This window comes from Notothenia rossii (genome assembly GCF_949606895.1).
Source record: "Notothenia rossii genome assembly, chromosome: 11".
In the NCBI taxonomy this organism is placed as follows: domain Eukaryota; kingdom Metazoa; phylum Chordata; class Actinopteri; order Perciformes; family Nototheniidae; genus Notothenia; species Notothenia rossii.
The window spans coordinates 33,693,412-33,718,137 of record NC_136910.1 but is presented as its reverse complement, the minus strand read 5'-3'; the positions used below and the strand labels follow the sequence as shown (position 1 = coordinate 33,718,137).

The following is a 24,726-nucleotide window of genomic DNA, read 5'->3' as shown; positions in this document are numbered from 1 at the left end:
TACCTTGCCACACCCGCCGTGGATCGTTGTTGGTGAAGTGGTCCTCAATCTTCCTCTTGTAGGCTGCCTTGCCATCCCTGATGCTTCTCTTCAGGTTGGCTCTAGCTGCACTGTATTGAGCACTATCACCAGACCTGAAGGCGATGTTTCGGCCCTTGAGGAGAGCTCTGACCTCCTTCGTCATCCAGGGCTTCTGGTTGGGGTATATCTGAATATGTTTTTCAACAGTCACATTATTCACACGGTTCTGTACTGTATATAGCAGAGTACAGTTGATGCGTACTCCTCCAAGTCCTGAACCTCAAAAATATCCCAGTTAGTCCTTTCGAAGCAATCCTGTAGCTGCGAGGAAGCTCCTTCAGGCCATGTTTTAACAGTATTTGTGGTGGGTTGAGTTTTCCTCCTGACAGGGGTGTATGCTGGGGTTAAAAGGATGGACAGGTGATCTGACTGCCCTATATGTGGTAGTGGTACAGACTTAAATCCCTTCTTAATGTTTGAATAGGCCTTATCCAGTGTGTTTTTACTTCTGGTAGCACATTTTATGTGTTGTACAAACTTTGGGAGAACTGTCTTTAAATCTGCATGGTTGAAATCATCAGCTATGATATGGGCGGCTTCGGGATATGTGCTTTGTTGTGAATTGATAGCACTGTGCAGGTAGCCTAGCGCTATTTTAGCATTATCATCTGGTGGTTTGTAGACAGCTGTTACTATGACAACGGTAAAATCAAGAGGGAGGTAAAGAGGCCTGCATTTCACTGCCAAGTACTCCAGGTCTGAAGAGCAATGACTGTCCATGATTATGGCGTCCTTGCACCAGTTGTTATGTACGTATATGCATAACCCCCCTCCCCTGCTCTTACCAGAGTCTATGTTTCTGTCCCAGCGGTATGCTGTTTGCCCCGCTAGCTCAATGGCTCCGTCTGGGATAAGTAGGTGTAGCCATGTCTCCGTTATGATCAGGATGCAACAGTCTTGTAAGTATTTATTTTTCAGACATCTATAGGTTTAGTTCATCCATTTTGTTGAGGATGGATCTGGCGTCCGTGAGAAAGATGCTGGGGAGCGGTGGTTTGTGAGGTTGTCTCCTTAGCTTAGCCAGTTGACCGGACCGGCATCCCCGCTTCTGCTTCCTGCTCCTCCTCCGTCTCCGATGCCTGGTGGAGCCGACAACAATCCACGGAGAGCCCGGTGTCCTGGCTATCTCTTCCGGTATATTGTGGGTGTGCAAAAATGCACTTGTTATCGCCACATTGCACTGTAATCCTATCGTAAGTAGGTCCCTGCGGCTGTACATAGGATTTGCACTGCTAACCGTAACATTGGCTAGTAGACATACGGACGAAAAAACACACAGAAAGCACAGAAAGGAAGAGCTACGAGCCGCTGCGATTGTACGCGCCGCCATCATCAAGCTCTACAACAAACTCCAACAAAATTAATATATTTTACCGTGATTTAATTGTAATACACGTTTCAAAATAATACCGAAGTAACAACATACCAGTTAGTAAAAACCATGAATTAATGCTTTGACAAGTCTGCAGACAGACGGCAGGCGAAACACCTTATAAAATGCGTGTTTTCTGAATGGAGATTGGCTAAGCTAACGCAGTATATGCTCCGACCGTCCACACTCACAACAACGGCCTACAGACATAAATAAACCAGAGACTGTATTCGCCATGACACAGACAGTCTGTGGTTTGTACTTGTTTAACTTTTGTCTAGTTTCTGAACAGATGAGGAGCTGTGAGCTCTGAGGGCTAACAGCTGATGTTGGTTTTGTGTTTCGAACTATGGTTTCGAATGGAAGATGACGTTACGGCTCCACTTACACTGGGTTACTATAGTTACTGCCCCAGTTCCTAAACTGTAATGGAAACACAGCATAAAGTGAGCCTGGCCTACCAAGGCCTAACTATACCGTACTAAGCCGTGCGAGGCCCTGCAGTGGAAATGCGCCATAAGCGGTTGACCAATCACAACAGAGCCGTCCAGCTAACCAATCAGAGCAGACTGGGCTCTGGTTTCAGACAGAGGGTGAAAAGAGGTGCTGCAGCACAGGCAGTATGAGAAAAATAAAGAGCTTATGAACATTAAAGCATGGACACATGTCACAGAAGAGACACTACATACTAATATGAACCTGTAAATGAGCATATTATGTCCTCTTTAAGTATAATAATGTTTGCATGGCCCCCTTTTTTAAAGGCTATAGGGGATTAATGAACCAAATAACAACTTTAGAGAACCTCCCCTCTTCCCTGCTCCTTTCTATCGTTCTGATCAATAGAGCCAGTTTGGAAGTCCAGAATGTGACCACAGAAACCAAAGTGAGCGCAACATCTCGCTGCCTGGAGGCTGAGTACAGTTTCCAGCCTTTCAGCCAGCGTTGATTCTCTATTCAGCGTTTCAGTCTCGGGGGTCCTGGGAGCTCATTCTCTACATGACCTCTGATCTCAGAATGAGGCCCCTCAACATCTTTATTCTCTCGGGGGGTCACTCTGACCTGTGGTCACTGGGCCCTGTCTAATGGGGGCATGTGTATAGAAGTCCTGCTTATGAAAAGATACACGTGGGCATGGGACGTTGATGAGATGACAGAAAGTGGGAAAGATGAGGGGAAAGATGGATGGGAAGTCCTAACAGTTGCTGCACGGGGGAGCCATGGAGAGAAAGGACTTCAATGAGATGGTTTTCTTTCTATAACACAAGGCTTACTTCATTAGAGCACTTTGGGAAGCTCAGACTTTGGAAATGCATAATTGCATGGAAAGAGAAGGAATTCGATCCCTGGTAGTGATCAAGGAATTAGACCTGAGGGAAGAAGCTGCTCCCAACTTGATGTTTTTGCAGAAAAACATAAACTAATCTGTCTAATCTGGAATTACTGAGTGCATACCAGGGTTTAACACAGTTTGAATCTGATTTCACAGAACATTGTACTCAATCGCGACCTTTTTCTTTGCACATTGAAAAGTGAGCAAATGTTGAAACACATCGCCAGGTCTTAACAGCTTTTGCGTGCTCTCTATACGATAGGGCTGTAAGATTTTCCTTGGCTCAAAACATTAGTGCTTTAAAAAAAAGGCAAAGGAAGCAAAACCTGCATGGAATATATATTGTACCACTGTGAACTCTCCTCTCTGTGTGGTCTCCTCTGCAGGAAAAGGACAACAGGGCTTGGCAGTGAAGCAGGGGGGTGCATTACATGTATCTTTTCTCCTGTCTCCAAACTTCTTTCACTTGTACCATTACTGGGGCATGCATTAGCCATGTGGTTTTAGATATACAGCACACTGTATGGGAGTGAACACACACAGAGAGACAGACTTGTGTTTAACACATGGCTACAGTTCTTAGCCTTGCTCTGTGCCAATGCACTCAAGTACAGAGAGAAGGTCCAAGGCTCAGTGTGTAACGGTATCCCTGGTAGGAGATCAGGTCACAGACTCATTCGAACACACTCAAAATGATCTCTCTTCGGCTGACTTACAATGGTCTACAGTGATCTTTTTACGATCTCTCTGGGCGGAAAAACCATCCAGCAAAACAACGTATGATTTCCCACAATATCAGATTCAGAATCATGATTTATGATTACAATGAGGGACACAATATTCGTTATGTACATTTTTCTTCTTTTTTTTTTAAACCTTTATTTGGTAGTGACAGAGATACATGCAACAATGGTCCTCGGCAAGAAACGGGAATCAAAAATTGGTTCCGGTTGAGAACCATTTGCAAATTGGACGGTCAATCTGAATTGTATGCCTTTGAGGTTAACAATTCATTTAATTGACGCGAGCCGGTTTTGGGGAAATGTTCACGATGCAGAAACTGATGCAGCGTGACTTCAAACTCTGCGTCTAAATTCTAAACTTTGTTTAGTCTCAGAGATTATAAAACAGCTGCAATGACGCTGAAAATTAGATACTTTTTTTAAACCAAAAATCGGGAATCAACAATTAATCAGAGCAATAAGTAGACTCGATAATGGCATTGGTATCAGTAAAATCTCATCAATCTGTATTTTACCAGCTTCGATCAAATCCGGGAATTTCGTAGTATTATGATGTGTGTAACTTACCGCTTGCATACATGCCCCATTAACATTGTAGTTTTCATTTTTGCCTGTATTTGACAGTTAACAATGGAGATGTATGATATTTAGCAGAGCTCCACAGTTGGATTCATTGTTTGAATTCACTCTCAAACAATAATGTTGGTCATAGACAGTGTTAAGAGATCTGACAAACTAATCAGGGCCTAAAATTGGCAAAATCTACCAAAAAGGGAGCCAATTTTTCATTTCCATTAAGGTCTGTCTGACATAATTCTTTCTTCTTTAAAGTCTCCAACAACGAGCATGTGATATTTACTTAATAATCCCAAACAAAGCTTATTGCAATTATGTATGAATCTACTCAAATCTACCATGTTTACTGCTATGAAATGTGATATCAAACATGTATACTCGATTCCGCTAAATCCGATATAAGAAGCCATCACTTACAAGAATAGATTAAAGCTTTTACACGGATTTAATCACAGAGGTATGACCTTGAATTAAAAATGAAAAATGTTTCAGCCTCGTTGTAATGAACCGAGATGACATTTTGTTTGTCGGTCATCAGTTCTCAGTGCCTGCGTGTCGGCCTATTGAATTCCCTGTCAGTCTCAATCATGATAATTGGAGGAGAGAAGGGGCCTGTTCACTGGACTGTATCTATGACTTCTCATCAGGGGAAACCGCCAAACGATACAAAAAATGTACACAAATAATTAAACCCGACCAAAACTATTTTCAACTGCCATTCTTCATTCATTCAAACATTCTTACTGTTGCAGAAGATACATAAATGATGAGGTTATAATATCCATCTCCATTTTTACTTATCCTGCCTTCCTAATTAAACTTAGAATAACAGTTTGGATATTAAACCATTTTTTAAGCTCCATTTTTGGTCTCCTCCAACTCCTAAGGGAGTTTTCTGGCTCCTAAGTATGTTCATTGCTCACTGTTTCTGTCTGTTGTTTGTGCGGAGTACTTTTAGTACAGCAGCCGGACAGACAAACAATGTGCTTATACTCGCCCTAAGAGTATAAGTACAGAATGTACGTTCAATACTACAATCAACTCCTTCCACTTCTTCATGGTGATATTACCTTATCATCTGATAAACTTTCATTATAAAATAGGAAGTTGTTATTTGTGTGTCCTGAATAAATAACTTCACATCTACTAAATGCTATTTTATATGCTAACAGTAGTGTTTTTAGACTAATTTGTTTCTATAACTGTCATCTTTGAATGATCTATGACAGAATAGCCTATGGGAGGCTGTGTACTTTGAATCAGGGGGTAGCAAGTTCGAGTCCCACTGCAGTCAGCATGTCGTTTTGTCCCTGAGACACTTCACCCCGAATTGCTCCTGTGGGGATTGTCCACAGTACTCAATGTATGTAAGTCGCTTTGGATAAAAGCGTCTAACAAACGAAATGTAATGTAATGTAATGTAAATACCATAGGAAACAATCCGATACAATGATACTTTTTGTCAGATCAAGTTTGACATTTTTCTTGCATCCCAGCAGCAAGTGATTATTAACGTATCACTTGTGCCATGTAGTATTGCAATATTGTAGAACACTCTTGATTACATATCTAAAAAAAGAAGTGTGCTGACTCAACATGCAATGGTTGGCCCAATTCTCATAGTGTTTGGGTGCTTTAGCCAAATTGGCAAAGAAGATACCAAAACTTCTCCAGTTTTAAAGAAGAGGAGAGAAAGGGAAGTTAGTGACTGAATTGAAAGAAGAGTGGAGGTGACATAAAGTCACGTCTTACCTTCAGGGTGTACTTGTGTAAGTCCCAGGTAGCAAGTACAATATAATACGGTACAGAGCAATAGGGCTCTCCTGCAGGAAGAGAAGAGAGGATGTTAGCAGACAGTCACACATTACTGTAACAAACAAACTCTTCAAATAATTGTATGCAATTTCCTAATAAGGAACGCTATATACACTTGTTTATGAACTGTAGCGATTAGCTTTATCGCCCCATTTACATAAAATCATTATTAATGCTTAGAAGCAGTTTATGGTAACAAATTGGAAACACATTTTTTGTTGCAAGGTTGTTAAAAGTCCTTCTGGCTGGTTATATTTGGTGAATATAGTAACTAAAGTTGGTTATCCCGAATCATGGGTTCCTCACTTTCTAACAACACATAAATATTGTAGAAAAAACATTATTAAAATATTCATGCGAAAATGCTAGAATTTTTTTCTCAAATACAGAGATTTCTGGCTTTTTCTCTGCTTTTTATTATAATAAAAAAGTGAATATATTTGGGTTTGGACTAACAAAGCAACATTTCATATTGGACTTTGAGAAGTCCAAATCGATTAATATAGTAAATGATTGTCAGATTGTTTAGTTATGAAAATAATTGTTAGTTGCAGCCCTTCTGGCATTTAGACATGAAAAGAGTATCTTACAGAATGCTTAAATACAGAAAAAACTGCTGTCATTAGAAATATATGAAAAATAATCAATAAACTAAATTATGACTTAAAGTAAGATTACAAAACGTAAGTATTTTTGAAAGGATTGCATAATAACATGTACTCTGTTAGCTTTACAATTGAGCTACTGATACCATGTCTCCAAAATTGTCTGCAGAAGCACTTTTTTTCAAAACACACAAAAACAGCTTCAAGTTGTGGTTTGTAAGACAGATATAATGTAGTAGACTTATCCTTCAACTCTCCAAAACCAACATGTGTATGCCCCCCACACAAAAAACAAACAAAAACAAAGTCCCTGTCATCACTCTCACCGCATGCAGGTGTGCAGCAGAGCTGAGAGGCTGATTGGAAAGTGGACTGAAAGCCCAGCGGGGGCGAGATCTGGTGACAGGCAGGGTAGCCACTGTTTACCAGTGGAGGTCATCCAGACACACATGGTCACACACACACACTCACTCACTCACTCACTCACTCACTCACTCACTCACTCACTCACTCACTCACTCACTCACTCACTCACTCACTCACTCACTCACTCACTCACTCACGCACGCACGCACGCACGCACGCACGCACGCACGCACGCACGCACGCACGCACGCACGCACGCACGCACGCACGCACGCACACACACACACACACACACACACACACACACACACACACACACACACACACACACACACGAGGAGGAAATGTGTATAACAGCTGTGTGGCTGGAGGGAGCAGGCATTGGGGGGCGTGGGCCAACAGCTCCAAATACAGAAAATGTGGGAAACTGTTGCAGAAATAGATCTACCTGCACTAAACCAGGCAAGGATGTTGTAGAAACGCGAACATCCTCCACACTGCTTCCCCACACTAGCTTGGCTGATTATAATGAAGGTGTGTGTACATGTCTATGTGTGTGTTTTTGTGGTGTCTATGTCTGCTTTGTTCCAGTTTTTTGTTGCCAATAAAGCTTCATCGCAATCAGCCCCTCTAACAGCTGGCTGTGGTTACTCAGGATGTTCAGTGTGTGTTTGTGTATGTGTGTGTGTGTGTGTGTGTGTGTGTGTGTGTGTGTGTGTGTGTGTGTGTGTGTGTGTGTGTGTGTGTCAGACTGCCAGCTGTTTACAGTCTCATTCAGTGTCTTATCAGCTGAGGAGAGATCCGCTTTCTGAAAATGAGTCATCATGAATGCTGAGATTTTTTACTCCAGCAAAATCAACTCTCATTCTGTCCCACAGACTGCTTACATCTGTGCAAAGTGGGCCAAGTTTCCTGAGAAACTGTGCCGTTTTCTTTGGCTTTTCAAATTAAAAGTTCCCGGGAGCTTGTTTAGATTTTCATTGGGTTGCTTTTTAAAGTGCACATGACAGGTAGGGATATTTATTTTGCGGTTGCACTGAGGTGGGTTTGTGCACAGCGGACATTTAAATCATCCGTCTGACATCTGTACACTGACCCTGTCTCCTGTGTCTTTCAAACTGCAACAGTGAGCGATGACACGACTCCCTGAGGGAGTTCCCATCCAAGCTGAGTGGACAAAATACAGACCAGACGAACAATACCTGTGCATAAGTCATCCATAAGCAGAAAGTGTAAGCTACATATTATGCTGTGAGCCACTGAGTCATAGACAGAAGCTGCTCTGTACTGCTGATAACATATTTACTCTGCTCACTGAGCTTCTTAATTTAACTGCTCACACATATCCCCAGTGATTAAATGGAAAAATAAGTTGTGGATAGTTTAGTCAATAATTGCGCAATCTGCAGAATCAGATGATTCAATATTCCCTCAAAGCTTAAAGTCTTCTCTTTTCTTTACTAAACATGCATGTCTTCACTCTGATTCTAACCTCCCAACCCTGCACCCCACACACACACACACACACACACACACACACACACACACACACACACACACACACACACACACACACACACACACACACACACACACACACACACACACACACACACACACACACACACACACACACACACACACACACACACACACACACACACACACACACACACACACACACACACACACACACACACACACACACCGCCCCCCACCTCCTAACCCCACCCGGTCATCTCTCATCTCTGACAGTCTGTCTGTAGGCCAGAGACCAGTCAAAGGTTGAGGAAAAAAAACCTCACTGAGTAGCCACTATAGTTTCCGTTTATGTTTGTACAACTTTGGACTAATCGTTGATTCCCTGAAAGGAGTTCCCACAGGAGTTCCTGCCCCGTGAGCTCACACACCTTCAGAAATACTCACACCTACACACACACAAACAGTGGAAAATTCCTATGGATGAGTTGACACTAAAAGAGGCTGATGAGGGTAACTGACCTCTCATAGGACCATTAGTTTACTTGGCTTTGTATGATCTGTTCTCTCTTTAGGCTATTTTTTAAACCAATTTCTTCTCATAAAATAAGCAACACCAGTCATGTTCCAACTATTATCATGACTAAGAGAAGATAAAAGTATATGATTCATCGTGACACCCTGCTCTACTAAGAGTCTGTGGTAACTAAGGCCATGTTTACACAGAGACGAAACGGATTGTATCCACTACAGTTCTCTATCGTATGGCTGGCATCACTCCCTGTGTGTTGGGAGGTTGACATGTGATATCGAGGCAGTCCAGGAGTGAGATGAAATAATTTGCCTTGCAGTACCTTGCTGTCATTGAATTCCCCATTTCTGACCATAAAGCTGTAATTTGTTATATCCATGCCCCCCTTTATAAAGCCAAAGAACAACGGTCCATCACCTTCAGAACCATTAAACACATTAATCCCACAGACCTCACCACTCTGATTAATTCCTACCCCAATCCTCCAACATCCACCCACCCTGCTGACCTGGTGAATGACTATAATAACTGTCTCTCCTCTTCCCTCACTGCCCTGGCTCCCCTGAAAAAAGTTTCATTTACCCACTCCGCCCCCTGGTTCACCTCTGAGCTCCGTCAGCTCAAAACAACTGGCCGCCGACTGGAGCGGCTGTGCAAAAACACCGGACTCTCAGTTCACACGCAAATGTACTCAGATCACCTTCACCTCTAGAAGAACGCGCTTTCCAATTCCAAATCCTCTAATTACTCCAACCTCATCAGCACTGGTAACAACAGAGTTATTTTCTCCACAGTCAGTCACCTACTTCAGCCTCCTCAAACCCTCCCTCCCGATATCTCCATTGACCAAATTTTTTCACTCCAAAATTAACAACATTCACCTACAGTTGGCCTCAGCATGAACCTCCTCAAGTGATCCACCCTGGATGGTTTCCACTGGTTCACCTCTCATCAGCTCCCTCTCCATCTTCACCCCAGCATCGGAATACACCATCTCAGAACTCATCCGTAAAGCCAAAACCACCACCTGTCAGCTTGATTCTCTTCCCACCACCCTGGTCAAGGCTTGCCTACCAGCCATATTACCCATGATCACTGACATATTTAACTCCTCCCTCACCTGGAATTGTACCCCCCACCCTCAAACTGGCTGCAATCACTCCCATCCTCAAATAACCCGGTACTGACCCAGCCGATCTAAACCACTACAGGCCCATCTCCAACCTACCCTTCATTTCCAAGACCCTTGAGAGGGTGGTTGCCGCACAGCTTCAGTCCCATCTTGACATAAACAACCTCCATGAACCCTTTCAAACTGGTTTCCGCCAAAAACACAGTACTGAAACAGCCCTGGTTAAAATCACCAACGACTTCCTCCGTGCAGCTGACTCCGGACTTCTCACCATCCTCATCCTCCTTGACCTCAGCGCTGCATTCGATACCATCTCTCGCCCACTACTTCTGGACCGCCTGGCTGGCATTGGGATCACTGGTGTTGCACTCTCCTGGTTCTCATCATACCTCACTGACAGACAACAGTTTGTACAACTCTGTAATCACAAGTCAGAGGGTGCTGACATTTCACTGGGTGTCCCCCAGGGGTCAGTACTGGGTCCATTCCTATTCATCATCTATATCCTACCCCTGGGCACAATCCTCCATCACCATGAGGTTAATTTTCACTGCTAGGCCGACGACACACAGGTCTACATTTCCTCCAAACCCACCACTGCCCTGCCCCCCACCTCCCTCACCACCTGCCTTGAGGACATCAGGAGCTGGATGAGCAGGAATTTCCTGAAGCTTAATAGTAGCAAAACTGAGGCCCTGCTCATCAGCTCCAAATCCACCCTCACCAAGTCACAAAACACCCCAGCACCAAACATCATCATTGACGGCTTCCCCATACCATTCGCTGCCCAAGTGAAAAGCCTTGGTGTCATTCTGGACGGCTCCCTCTCATTCGCACCACACATAAAAAACATCACCCGCACCGCCTTCTTTCATCTTCGGAACATCTCCAGACTCCGCTCATCTCTGTCCCAACCCAGCACCGAAATCCTGGTCAACTCATTTGTCACATCCCGGATTGATTACTGCAATGCACTTCTGACTGGCCTTCCCATCAAACTCATTAATAGACTGCAAATAATCCAGAACTCTACTGCCCGGATCATCACCCGCACCAACTCATCCGACCACATCCCCCCCATTCTCACTCAACTACATTGGCTCCCTGTATGCTACCGTATTGAATACAAAAATCTTCTACTTACATATAAAGCTCTCCACAACCTTGCCCCCATCTACATCACCGACCTCCTTCAGCAGTACACCCCCTCCCACACACTCCGCTCTTCCTCCGTAGGACTTCTCACCATCACGAACTCTCGCCTCAAAACCGTGGGTGCTCGAGCTTTCAACTGCTCGGCTCCCAGACTCTGGAACTCCCTGCCACTACATATCCGACAGTCTGACAACATTCAAAACCCAACTCAAAACCCACCTGTTTAAACTGGCATTCTCATTATAAATTGTACCCTGTGTCCTTTTGTGTCCTTTTGTAGTCCATTTCCTGTTGCTTGTCTTGTTTTACCCCGGCTGACATTTCATTAAATCCACCGTTTTAATTTTCCCTATATTACCCTAAGGTGTCCTTGGGCGCTATGAAAGGCGCCCCCCAAATAAAATGTATTATATATATATTAATATTGTTCTTATTATACATCCATCCATGGGTAATATGAGCGTTGTGGTTCAACCGATCTAAAGCACTTTCTGAAGCAGTCACGTGGTATTGAGGGGCAGCGAGGCTTCGTTTGTCATCGGTGACGTCACTGGCCCAAAACAAAACAAGCCTTGATACAAGCTACACAAAAAACTTCCGGGATTACTCGACACACGCTCCGAAGCCTCGGCGCAATACGTAACATCACTAATGTGAAGAGCTTTTAAAGTTGTATTTGTTTAACATTAATAACAATTCCGGTGTCTTGAAATGAAGTGTGATTAGCTAACATTAACTATGATAGTCTTAAGGCAATACAAACAATCATCTGTTAGCTTATGATAGCGTCTAACCGTACTAAAGGCACTAAAAACAATTATTCGTTAGCTATAGCTTTCGGCAAAATAAACTGTTAACATATTTGATTATTTGTTTAATGAAACTGTAGCGTGATTTTGGCAAGCCCAACTAGGTGTCCTACATTAATTGTTGATTTAATCACTAATTACAGTAAGAGTGTGAGTAATGTGAATCGTGTTGTTTGTTTAAAGTCGGTTGAACCACAACGCTCATATTACCCAACAACTACTCTGGTGTATTGAATTGGATAGCAATACAAGCAACACGTGCTAAATGTGAGTCTTACCAACCCAGTCTAACAAAAAAACGTGTAATAACTACGTTGGTCCACAACTTGGGATGTAGTATTTCTACAAAAACGCCTCTGAAATTGTAAGATCTCTACATTTTTTTTCACCATTCATTCCAATGGCTATGTCACGTGATCTTCAAATTTCTCCCTGCAGAAAAAAAATAACATAGCCGACATTTGTTTTATTCTCGGTGGAAAATGCCTATTTTAAGGTTATTTTGGCCATTAAAATGCGTTTTGATGTCATTTGTTCCGAGAAATATGAGTTGTTGTTTCAGATTATGTGTGCAGTGGATGTACATGATCTTTAGTTTGCTAGTTATTACGAAGATTACTTCAGGAAATTGTGTCCATTCAACGTTTTCATTGTTACCAAGGTGGTTGCTAGGGACGCTGGCATCGATATTATTTCTGTTATGTTGGGTAACTGTTTAATGGTGTTATCTTTATTGCTACCCCCTTCCCCGTCAATTTATAGTGTTGGTCCACAGCGCAAATATATTAGTTTAACAAAATCCACATCTAAAATTGTGGCATAGATCTACTTTATTTTCCCCTGTGCAATTCTCCATTTACTCAACAATAACACATAATTATCCTTGTGTTTATTTATTTGTTTGATTAATAAGCACAAGTTGGAGCCCGTCAGGACCGAGGGTCGGAGCAGCTAATTTGCTTTAGAGAATATTACACCCGGAAGTAAGTATTCTCTCCGCTTCGCTTGACAAACCCTTTGATAGTCCTCAAGCTCTGTAATTGGATGTTTGAGGGTTCTCCGAGGGTTACGCTGAGCGTCGAACAGCACTTGAAATGGGATGGAACCACGGCAGACTGTCCAAAATTGGATTTGAACGTGTCCCCCCGTCCCCCACCCCGTCCCCAGAACTACACATGCTGGCTATTGTGTTTTGCAACATGTTCTATGGCACGTCTCTACTGGGAATTGTAGTTTTAAAAGACGTTTTCGTATTTCCCATAATAATAAGTTGCCAGTATTAAACTGTGTACATCCCTGGAGGTTTAGGGGATAGGATAGAAAAACTCAAATTTAAAACATATAATTAATAAATGGGTGAAAATTGCTTGTGCCCATAATGGGCAGCATTAATATATACCCACATGACAGCTAAGGTCAGAAGAGCTTTATTTAACAGCTGGTCTTATATCTGTGACCCCTCCTGTTTTTAATTGATAAGCCTGAAACATGCACTTGTCAAGATTCAGAGGCAAATATTACAAATATGGCAGTAGCCATCGATCATCTTAAGATAAGATATACTTTATTGATCCCAAGTTGGAAACATTTGTGTTACATCAGCATGTGTAACAGTTGTAAATATGCAGTGGTGTTTATTTTTAGTGGTGTTTCATTCAATGCATAACTACACCGTAGTTGTGTATATGATATGTCAATAAACCTTAGAAAATCTTAAAATCTTGAAAGGGATGTGCAAAATAGTCATTATATACAGTCTTTAATTAACTATTAGTAGAGAATAACGAGTAATGAATATACTTTATAGGGATCCTATTAATATCTAACAATAAAAATAATGAAATTCAATAACATGCTTTAACCACTAGGTGTCCCTTTATATCAGCTGTGCACCGGTGTATACAGCCTATCTACCAATTGGATCAAATATAAAAGTCAGCCGATTTAGGGTTGATACTGCAAAGAGACATATTGTGTGAAAATATATGATAAATTATGATCCACGTCACGTTTTCAGTTTTGGCGGCAGTTCTCCTGTTTAAGTCTTCTCATCAGGGCTCTATAAATAAAGAACTACGGCAGATATGTAATATTTAATGCAGCCGAACCGTGCATTACAATGCCGTTATGTGATGACTTTCAAAGAGAAAAGCAAGCACACTCGGAATAAAGTATTATTTTATTTTTTTTAAATGTTTTCGGTCTGTTTCCGGTATTTGTTTATGACGATGTGATTGTGAGATGTGAGACTGGGCTGGAGAATTGCACAGGGGAAAAATAACGTATCTATGCCACAATTTTAGATGTGGATTTTGTTAAACTAATACGTTTGCGCTGTGGACCAACACTATAAATTGACGGGGAAGGGGGTAGCAATAAAGATAACACCATTAAACAGTTACACAACATAACAGAAATAATATCAATACCAGCGTCCCTAGCAACCACCTTGGTAACAATGAAAACGTTGAATGGACACAATTTCCTGAAGTAATCTTCGTAATAACTAGCAAACTAAAGATCATGTGCATCCACTGCACACATAATCTGAAATAACGACTCATATTTCTCGCATTAAATGACATCAAAATGCAATTTAATGGCCAAACTAACCTTAAAATAGGCATTTTCCACCAAGAATAAAACGAATGTCGGCCATGTTTTTTTTTTCTGCAGGGAGAAATTTGAAGATCACGTGACATAGACACACGCTAGCCATTGGAATGAATGGTGAAAAAAAACGTAGGGATCTTACAATTTCAGAGGCGTTTTTGTAGAAATACTACATCCCAAGTTGTGGACCAACGTAGTTATTACACGTTTTTTTATGAGACTGGGTCGGTCTTACAGGGAAACAGTAATCTGTTAGCCTATGATGACTCGCTGCAAAACCAACTTTTATCCAAAGTGACTCACAAAAAACATAAAAGAACCATAATTAATATTAGAATATCAATACAAATAGTTACATAGTCAGCTACATTACTTATTACATTTTTAACAGGGTCATTAGTCATCTGTAACCTACTACATTTCAAAAGTAAACTTCCCAACCCTGATCATTAATTATACTCAGCTAATTAATTAAACTTCAGAGGATGACAAAAGCCTTTCAATAATAAAAACAGGTTTGAAATCATTCCAATGTATACTATAGGACAGTAATCCAAAAATATCGTTTAAAGTTGGAGAGATACAAAAATATGCATAAATAAATAAATGTTAAATAAGATATGAATGAACAACAAAAATAAAATAAGTTACATTTATTTGTTATTGGCTATGGTAGGTTATTGGTTATGTTCATATACTTATTTGATTATTAAAATGCAAACCGATCTTTTTCATATGGGTGTTTTAGAGTTGTACCCCCTAGATCAGGTCTCATGTAATTGTGTGCTCAAAGTGCACCAGATTGAAGCATTTTACTTTAAAATGTTCAAAAAAATCTTCCCAGTGGGCATAGCCCAGGACCCCCCTAGATGATGTGACGTCCACCCCCCAATTCAAACAAGTTCATACAATACTGAATACATTTGAAGCCATTTTGACGTGTATTACCTATGTTAATAAGTTTCTGTTTTTGTAGCAAATTTGCTAGAACCGGCCCTAGTACTAGGCCTCAAGAGCCTTTCTTGTGCTGGCAGACACATAGAAACAAATTGGCGGGGCGAACTTTGCACGTGCACACACAAAACAATTCCAAGCGCTCCGCGGTCACATTATGCTGAGCCCACGTGCCTTAGCACCGCTGCTATGACTCCATCCTAGGGGAAACACTGGCAGTATAGCCTAAGTTCTGTCTTCAGTGAAAATGCTTCTTTAATAGTCATTGTATTACTATTTGAATTCATTGTAAATAATCTTAACTGTGCTGACTGCCTGTTTACTGTTTATCAGACAGTCTCATCATCTTGGGGTACTGCAGCTGGAGCTGTTTTCTGGTGGCTGATGGAACAACAGACCCTCAGCCACAGTTGGTGTCTGTTGTTTTTGTTTTTGAGTAATCAAGCACCTCTTCAAAGACAGATTTGATTTGATTTATTTCTAACGTGTAATACAATAATAACAAAAAGTATAATAATATTGAAATGAAACAAGAGAATTATGATACTGTTGAAATGTAAGCAGTATCAAATTGATAAACTAAATATTGACTTACAAATTATATATAAATAAATGATCTACCTAATTACACATCCGAAAAGGCGTGGGAAGGAGTTTACACCTATTTAATCCCACCCCTTCTCCTTCTTTCTTTTAACAAAATATTAGGGCTGTCAGTCGATTAAAAATATTTAATCGCGATTAATCGCATGATTGTCCATAGTTAATCGCGATTAATGGCACATTTTTTATCTGTTCTAAATGTTTCTTAGAGGGATATTTTTCAAGTTTGTAATACTCTTATCAACATATGAGTGGACAAATATGCATAATGCAAATATTTGTTTATTATCATTTGATCAATGACAAATATTCTCATGAATATTAAACATAACAACCTCTGAACATTACAAATATCCGCCTCAATTCAACCTGGAACCTCTCTCATACAATACAATAATACAATACAAAGTGTGTGTGTGTGTGTGTGTGTGTGTGTGTGTGTGTGTGTGTGTGTGTGTGTGTGTGTGTGTGTGTGTGTGTGTGTGTGTGTGTGTGTGTGTGTGTGTGTGGAGACACTGTGATGGATTGTTGGAGCTATGTGCAACTCAAGGCATATGCTCGAACGGGAGCTGCCTGGACGCTGTGATCATGTTGCGCGCACTATCCGTGCTGAGTGTGCTGACTTTTCGTACAATGTCCCACTGTCTGTCTACCTGCATAAAGTCATCCGCTCGGCGCAGTTGTCGGCGAAATGTCGCTCCTCTGTTTTCATTTAAACAGCACCTTCTATCCGTTAGCGCAGCCGGCTAGCACCAGATGCTAACAACAACAATACACGTAAGGTGTGCACGTTCTCTCTCGCTCACTCGCGCCACACATACACCCTCCCGGTCCTCCCGATGGCCAGTCGGTGCGTGCCGGTGAGCGTGGAAGTGTGGTCTGCCGCAAGCGGACGGCAGGAGCGGGGCTGTCAGCATCAGCTTGTAGATGGTATTTTAAACTCGATGCGCTCTGAAACTACGGGGCGGCCGAGGACAAAAAATACACATGCGTTAATCGCGTTAAAATAATTAGTGGCGTTAATTTTTCTTGCGTTAACGCGTTATTAACAGCCCTACAATGTATGTATACATACAATGTGCATTTACAATTATAAATAGATTATATCATTATAACTACAATATATATATATATATATGTATTAATTGGCGTTGTATGTCAAATTTGATAAGACAAATATAAAAGACTATCTGACATACAAAATACATTTGTTATTAAAAAACAAAAACATAATAACAACAAATAGTTGTTAATAATAATAATTTAATTTCTGTAAGAAAAAAATATTTTCATGCATTTTTAGATCGTTAATAACAACCATTACAATGTCTAAAGAGACTCGCTGTGTATGCGACTCAATACTTGCTGGTTGTACTTTTGCGGGCATCCAATTCGCTAGGTGGCGATGTTGCAAAACAACTAGGGTCCTATGAGTGTGGTCAGGACTGTGGTCCTGAAGCTGCACCCTCCGGGGCTGCAGGAACATAGGCCCAATCCCAAACCAACCCTACACACTACCCCTCCGTTTGCGCGTTCGCGCGGAGGGTCCGCCACATTAAGGGCTGTTCCAAACCAACGAGTGTGGAGCGGTGTGGAGGGGGAGTGGGTTATCAAGCCCTCAAACAGCGAGTCAGCAGCGGTGCTTACTTGAGACCGGCCTCTACCTGACCGGAGTCAACGCTGTGTGTGTCCGTCAGGAAACACGCTGTTTACAAGTAGTTCCAGCAAACATCCACCGATAAACTGCGATGTTAACAACCTTGTGATAACCTCATATTTTTTAACTTAGGATCGTATATCTGTGTTTAGTCTAGAAAAAGGTAAATGTGTGCATTTTATTATAAAGTTGTGTATTTACAGACTGTTGCAAAAACTAAGAAGCTTATAAAAAATCAGGTTTAAAACTAAAAGAGCAATCAAAGATGTTTGGAGTTTTATTTTTTGTCAAAGAGATGCCGATTTGAAACCGTTGTTACATACAGTTACGGCATTTCCTGTTTCTGCCGGAGAGAGGGGAGTTTGTCCCAAAGCTTGCCTCTGTATTTACTCCCTCCATCTGACAGGGGGGAGCCTCGTTGAGCTGCGAGTGTCAATCCACGGAGTTCACTCCGTCACGGAGGGGGAGTGTTTAGGGGTAGGGTGTAGGGCATGGTTTGGGATTGGGCCACTATTGGTCTCGTGTGGACGGACACGTTTCTTGAGCCGATACCGTGTGGACTGAAGACTTTTTTGATATCAAATTCGGTTCGTTCTCCGTTTTGTCTCCGTGTAAATGGAGCCTAAAACACCAAGCTAGAGCAAGAGTGAAAAACATAGAAGGCGTATGTGCCAATATTACTTTAACAAATGTATACATTGTAGGTGTTTTATCACTGTAAAAAAAAGTATGTCAACATATTACAGTATTTGGATGCATAAAGCCAGGATGAGTTAAATAGGGCGCCACCGTGTGGACATGGAGTGACTGATGCTCCAACCAGCAGAATGTCTCTCAGGTAAATATGCATCTTAAATGAATCACGGATTTGCACCACTGCTGTAAATGTGTAAAACATATAAATCTTACGGAAACCGTCCTACAAATCCTCCAATCAGGTGTGAACAATATACCTAAAGTTTGGTCGACTTCGAGACTGTGGGACCAATCTCCGGACTTTACTGCTCCCAAAAAGCCTGAATCCCAACTTGCTCTCCTCTCATCCGTTAAGTAAACCAGATGTTCACTGCGCAATAAAAACTCACATCTATTTAAAATAAGAACGATGCATGCAAGAAACATGAATGAATACATTCATGAATGGAGGCATGAGCTTCAAAGACTGTATGCAACAGCTGGCTGCTTCCCTAAAAAAAGGTAGTGTAGCCAAGATAAGACCAAATATGTTGGCCAATATGTTACTATGTCTGTAAACACATGCATTAAACATCTGGATGTACTGCCTCAAATCAAGGTGATAAGTGGATGTTATCTGGTAGACTTCTGCAGACGCTGATGCAAGGTGTTAACGTAACTAATTCTAAACTAATTTTCATTTTTAAAATCCACGTGAAATGTGTCTCTACTGTGCCAACGAAGCTGTGAACCCCAATGCGTAAAAAGGAAAGTCATGGGAAGCATCTAGCACACGCTCTTCTGGATGCTGATGAACTTCATAGGAGACATTAAGGGTCTGAAATACATGCTTGTTTTGCTCAGATGAATCAGTTTAGAGAAAAAAGTGGCAAAGCTCACAAAAAACATCCCAATAAACGTAGTGTCTTAAGCACTCACAATATTTATTGTACACAGACAGGAGGGAATCTGAAAATAGCCACAACAAATCAATTATAAGTGAGTCTGGTGAAGATGCCTCTTTGTTATTGTTCAGTTTGATATGCGTAAAAAAGGAGGGAACAACCATTTGGACAAATACACTCAGTTTTGCAAAGTTTTCGGAAATGCTCCAAACAGACCCCATACAGAGCCCCAACAGTCCCCAGTGAACACCTCTCTGCCCGGGGGAGTGGCCCGCAGCCAGCCGGTCCGACACAGGTACACACATGGAGCTCCTGGAGTGACTCGGTCCTCTCCAGAGATCCATCTCATTCCAGCCTCCTCTCACAGGGCACACAGACACAACACAGCAAAATAAAGGGTACTCACTTTGTGTCTAGATGAGAGGTTCTGCAATCTCTCCTTCGGGTGCCTAAATTCATTTGTATTCATTTGTCCTGGCAGTCAAAAACCTGACCGTTAATCACAGCGTGACTCCTTTGCAAGAGGGGGGCAGAAGACACCGGTCGCCGTTTTACACATTTGACAAGCTGGAGATGAAGTTCCAGAGGAAGAATCTCATGTTGATGCGCCTGTCAAGCCCGACATAAGTTCCTCCTAGCAGGCTGCTTTGGCAGAGTTTCCCTGTGCGAGTGTCTGTCGATATTCCCCTGTGTTTCATTCATTTATGCCGATCCAGAGTGAAGGGACGCAGCCGGAGAGAGAGCTGGGTTCTTGTGGAGGGGGTTACGGAGTCAGGAGCGTTTTACTCATCCCTTTCCTTTTTAAATGGGCTTTCTGTGGGTAAAGCGATGGCAAAACGCACCGCACGGCCAGGTGTCAGGTTACAAACCCAGCGGCTGCAGCGAGAAACTACACGCCTCCTCCAGGGGTGGCAGGGGGGGGGGGGGGCTTATACATGGAGCCCTACCCAGAGCCCCATGCACCGGTGAACGCAAAGCACGGTGACGCAGAGCTTCAAACAGGGAAACTGCTAAACAGGAAACGCCTCCAGAGACTTTAGATACATTTGTTTGGCTTTTTTACACAATTGAATTCATTGTTGTATAAGTTCATTTAAGAAAAGCATTAAATACTGGGGAAATGTTGAGAATGCAGCATTTGTGTATGAAATGTTTTGCTAAAATAATAAAATTATTGATTCCAAATTCCCAAAATTGCTCAGCTCAATATTAATTAGGAGGCATAAACTATTAAAGATAGAAATAGAAGTTACACAAACCACAATTTACAAAAATACACATCCAGGTGGGCAACAAAAAGTAGTCTATACCAGTAACAGTATTACAAAAATAAAAATAAGTGTAGAATCAGAATCAGGACCAGGTGGAGGGATTATATCTCTTCGCTGGCCTGGGAGCGCCTTGGGATCCCCCAGTCAGAGCTGGTTGATGTGGCCAGGGAAAAGAAAGTTTGGGGCTCTCTGCTGGAACTGATACCCCCGCGACCCGACCACGGATAAGCGGGAGAAGATGGATGGATGGATGGATGTAGAATCAGAATACCTTTATTCGTCCCCCAGAGGTGAAATTGACATTGTTACAGCAAAGGTAAAGAGCCAGAAAATATTAATTTAGAGGCATGCATAAAATAGATTAAAATAGAAATTACGCAAATGACTATTTAGTAAATAAATACACATCAGTAGGTCGATCATTAAAGGTATCTTAAAATAAATAAATAAGAGGAGCACGTAGTGATGTGATAGCAGCCACGGGATTAAAAGTGGAATTATATATCGCAGTTATTTCCAGATTTATGACAGCAGGAAACTGCAGAACAGGAACGCCTCCAGAAACTCCCCCTTCACCTTATTATCCCTCAATGTGGGGAATTATTTGGATTTGCAAATAATTTATGATAGTTTTGAGTCATCAAATCCATTTATTTGTAAGAGATATGCTGTTTGGGATTTACCAGCAAAGAATAACTTTATAAATCATCACAAACTTGGCAAGGGTGTCTCATCTCCCCTTGGATTGAGGAACGCTATGAGTAACCATCTGCAGAGTACACACACGTACACACACACACACACACACACACACACACACACACACACACACACACACACACACACACACACACACACACACACACACACACACACACACACACACACACACACACACACACACGTTTTCGGAAAGTTTGTACAAAGTAAATTTCCAGCTATATGTGCTACTTCTTTGGGCAGATTGGCTGACCTCTGAAGTCCCCTTCTATACAAATAATCACAGGTTGAAGAATACTTACATGTTATGCAGTTAATGAGTTTGTAACCTCATGTCTTATTTCATTTATTGTATCTCAGATTGGATAAAAGGGTCAGCTGAATCAGATGTAAGATGAGGTTTAGAACTTTTTAGCATAAAGTTGCACCTTTTTCCTACGTCAGATATGCACGTTGAAATCAGTGTTGCCCATTGTGTTGGAGAAGTGTTAATAGAGAGGGAGCAGCACCTGGATGCTCCCACTACCTGAAGATGGGTCACGCTGCAGGACGAGGTCTACCGAAGACCCCGCACAGCCACAAGAGCTAATAATTACACATCTGTTTGAGATGCTTCATGAACACGCATGCTTAACAAGGTGATGAGACATTAAGTGTTCTTCAAAAAAAAGGGAGAACAAGGAGTAAAAGGTTTTGAGTATGATGTGGTTAAGGTGAAAGCTGCCTACAATAAATTCTGTAGATTATACAGAATAACATGGACTGGAAGAGAAATGCTGCTAGATGTTTTTTTATTTTCATTTCATTTAAATGTTTTGAACACAAAGATATATTCATTCGAGGCAAAAAACTCAAATCTTTAGCAAGTAACACCAAATCTATTTGCAAAGCTAGATGACATAAGTTGTAGATAAAATATGTTTTTTATTTTGGGTGAGCCTTAATTCATATGTAAATGCATGAACAGCACTCAAAACTGCCACATCAGCGTTCCTTATTACTTTGGGCATTTCTGAGAAAAACACACCTGTTTGGAACGTCATCTCTTTTCTAAAAATTGACTTATCATGTTAAGCAATCCTGTTTTTATTGCATTAAACCAATTTGAAGTGGATAAATAGTATAATTTATTTTAAAAGAAAGCCAGATCGTATCACCTTAAAGTAGTTACATCTACATGTATCTAAACTCTCAACATGAATTGGCATTAAAGAAAACTGCTTGTTGAGATGAATGCTGCGGCTGCAGGATAAGAATGTTAGTGACTTGGCGTGCATTAGCCTGCTCTTTGAGTCCAGTTGCCCCAGGCCTCCAGCGCTGGAGGCTGGCCCTGATTGACTCTGTGTTGGGTGGAGCTGGGTGCGTGTGTGAGGCCATCTTTTTGCACCTCAGCCTCAGGCCGACAGTCAGCCGGCCTGGGGGGCGGGTGCTAATGGACGCAGGTCATTAACATCCTCTTTACAGCCCCCTTCACACACTCCGTCCCTTGTGTTTCAGCACTGGGTGCCACCCGACCCTCCCCTGTTTTTCCAATGAGCCACATTGCCCCCTCCTTCCAAAATTACAAACTCTGAGCTTGCTAGCGCGCTCACTGCCACCCCTTAAAGCTGCTTAATTATGGTCATTGGCACCACGTCTGAAAGCTCCCTTTATCCCCCCCACGCTCCAGAAATAGGTCCTGCTGCAGCACACAGGCAGCACAGATCAAACGCTCCCCAAAGGGAAGGGGTCATTACTGGTGCGCAGGGCGGACGCAGCCCAACGGGTGCCGGGCCACGCCTCGAGCCCAAATTGCAGCCTGGGCCTGGTGAGGACACAGAACTGCTCTTTGATGATCGGCAGAGCAACAGCACGAGGCTGTTTGGATATCAGTGTTTACAGTGAGCTGTGTACTGTATATAAACAACCAATACAGTGTTTTGCAGACTAAAAGCTAAGAAAATGGACCCTGGGCTTGGTTGGGAGTTCACAAGTTTCTCATGGTTTATATTTTTCTGTAAGCAGGGGTGGATGAAGTATTCAGATGGTTTACTTAAGAAAAAGTAGCAATTCGTCATTGTGAAAAGACATGGTTACGAGTAAAAGTCATTCATTAAAAAGAACCAGAAATAAAAGTACTTATTTTTGCATTTTTCTTAAAATTATAAAATATCTTTTAGAATAGTATACCGGTATATATTAATAAATTCATGGATTCATCAATATATACCGGTATGCTAGCTTAAACTATAATATTTCATCCTAATTTATTAATTCCAATGGATTAATAATGTAAATCTGCAGTTACTATAGTTGTGAGAAAAATTAAGAGGAGAAAAAAGTACAATATCTGCCTCCTAAATGGGTCAAAGTGAAGTATAACGTAAAATAAAAAGAATAAAGTAAAAATATGTAAAAATGTTACTGAAGAACAGTACTTGAGTAAATGTACTTTTAGAATAAGCAGTAAGAATTGACTCCAGGTGAAAAAGTATTAAAAATGACAAGAATTTTATGACATTGTATATGTATTTGTGACTATTTCAAACGCCTCAGGAAGCAGTGTTTTCAATGCAGGTAAAATAACCTCATGTCACCCAACAAATAAATCGGTTTGAAGGCAGTCCCCTGTGTGCCGGAGTGTTTTCCCGCTGGCAGTGCAGAGGTTACCGAGGTGGTGAACCAGACAGTGCTGTCTCTCTCAGCTCCACCACACACAGAAACACTGTTCCTACCAGGAATGTGTATGTATGCCGAGGGTGTGTGTCTCTGTGGTTTGTGTTTTTCCTTTACAGGTGGTTGTGTCCACTTGTGTGTATTCCTGCTTCTGTCTCCTTCCTGAGTAGGATGGTTTATGGGATGCACTCAGAGGTGGACAGTGGATGTGTGTCTTTCTATTTGTATTATTATGTTCAGTTTTTTCTTTTCCTTCCTCATTGTGCATTTTTTTTATGCTAAATCGTCTCCAGTTCCAGAGGTGGAATGGAATGAAATGCATTTACTCAAGTACAGTGATCAAATGCATTTTTTTATTTAATTTAATACTTATACTCCAATACATGTATTTGACAGCTTCAGTTACTTCATAGATTCAGATTGTTAGCCAAAACAAAATATAAATCAACAAATGAATTCGATTTTTATTTAGCTTAGCTCCAGGTTTGCCAGCTATGATAGACCTTTGAATACAAATGTTCTTACATTTCTGCCACCTCTATTCATCTCTCCCTGTTTGCTTTCCCTCTCCTCAATATCTTTCTTTTTCTCTCTCCCTGTCCTCCTGTCATTCCTTCACCACAAGCATTTCCAGTGCTGGCACCTCAGAGTAGACAGCCACCCGAAAGCTGTGCC

General features: G+C 41.6%; 1 protein-coding gene across 1 annotated transcript in view; it reads right to left on the bottom strand.

Moving 5' to 3' along the window:
- col27a1a (collagen, type XXVII, alpha 1a) overlaps positions 1–20,253 on the bottom strand; it is a 103,656-nt gene extending 83,403 nt beyond the window's left edge. The window contains exons 1-2 of the mRNA XM_079657754.1: positions 19,812–20,253; positions 5,858–5,928 (exon numbers count right to left, since the gene is read on the bottom strand). Coding sequence (XP_079513880.1) covers positions 5,858–5,928; positions 19,812–19,864 — 124 coding nt within the window. The 5' untranslated portion in view covers positions 19,865–20,253. The remainder of the gene's footprint in view (positions 1–5,857; positions 5,929–19,811) is intronic.
- Positions 20,254–24,726: the final 4,473 nt, after the last annotated feature.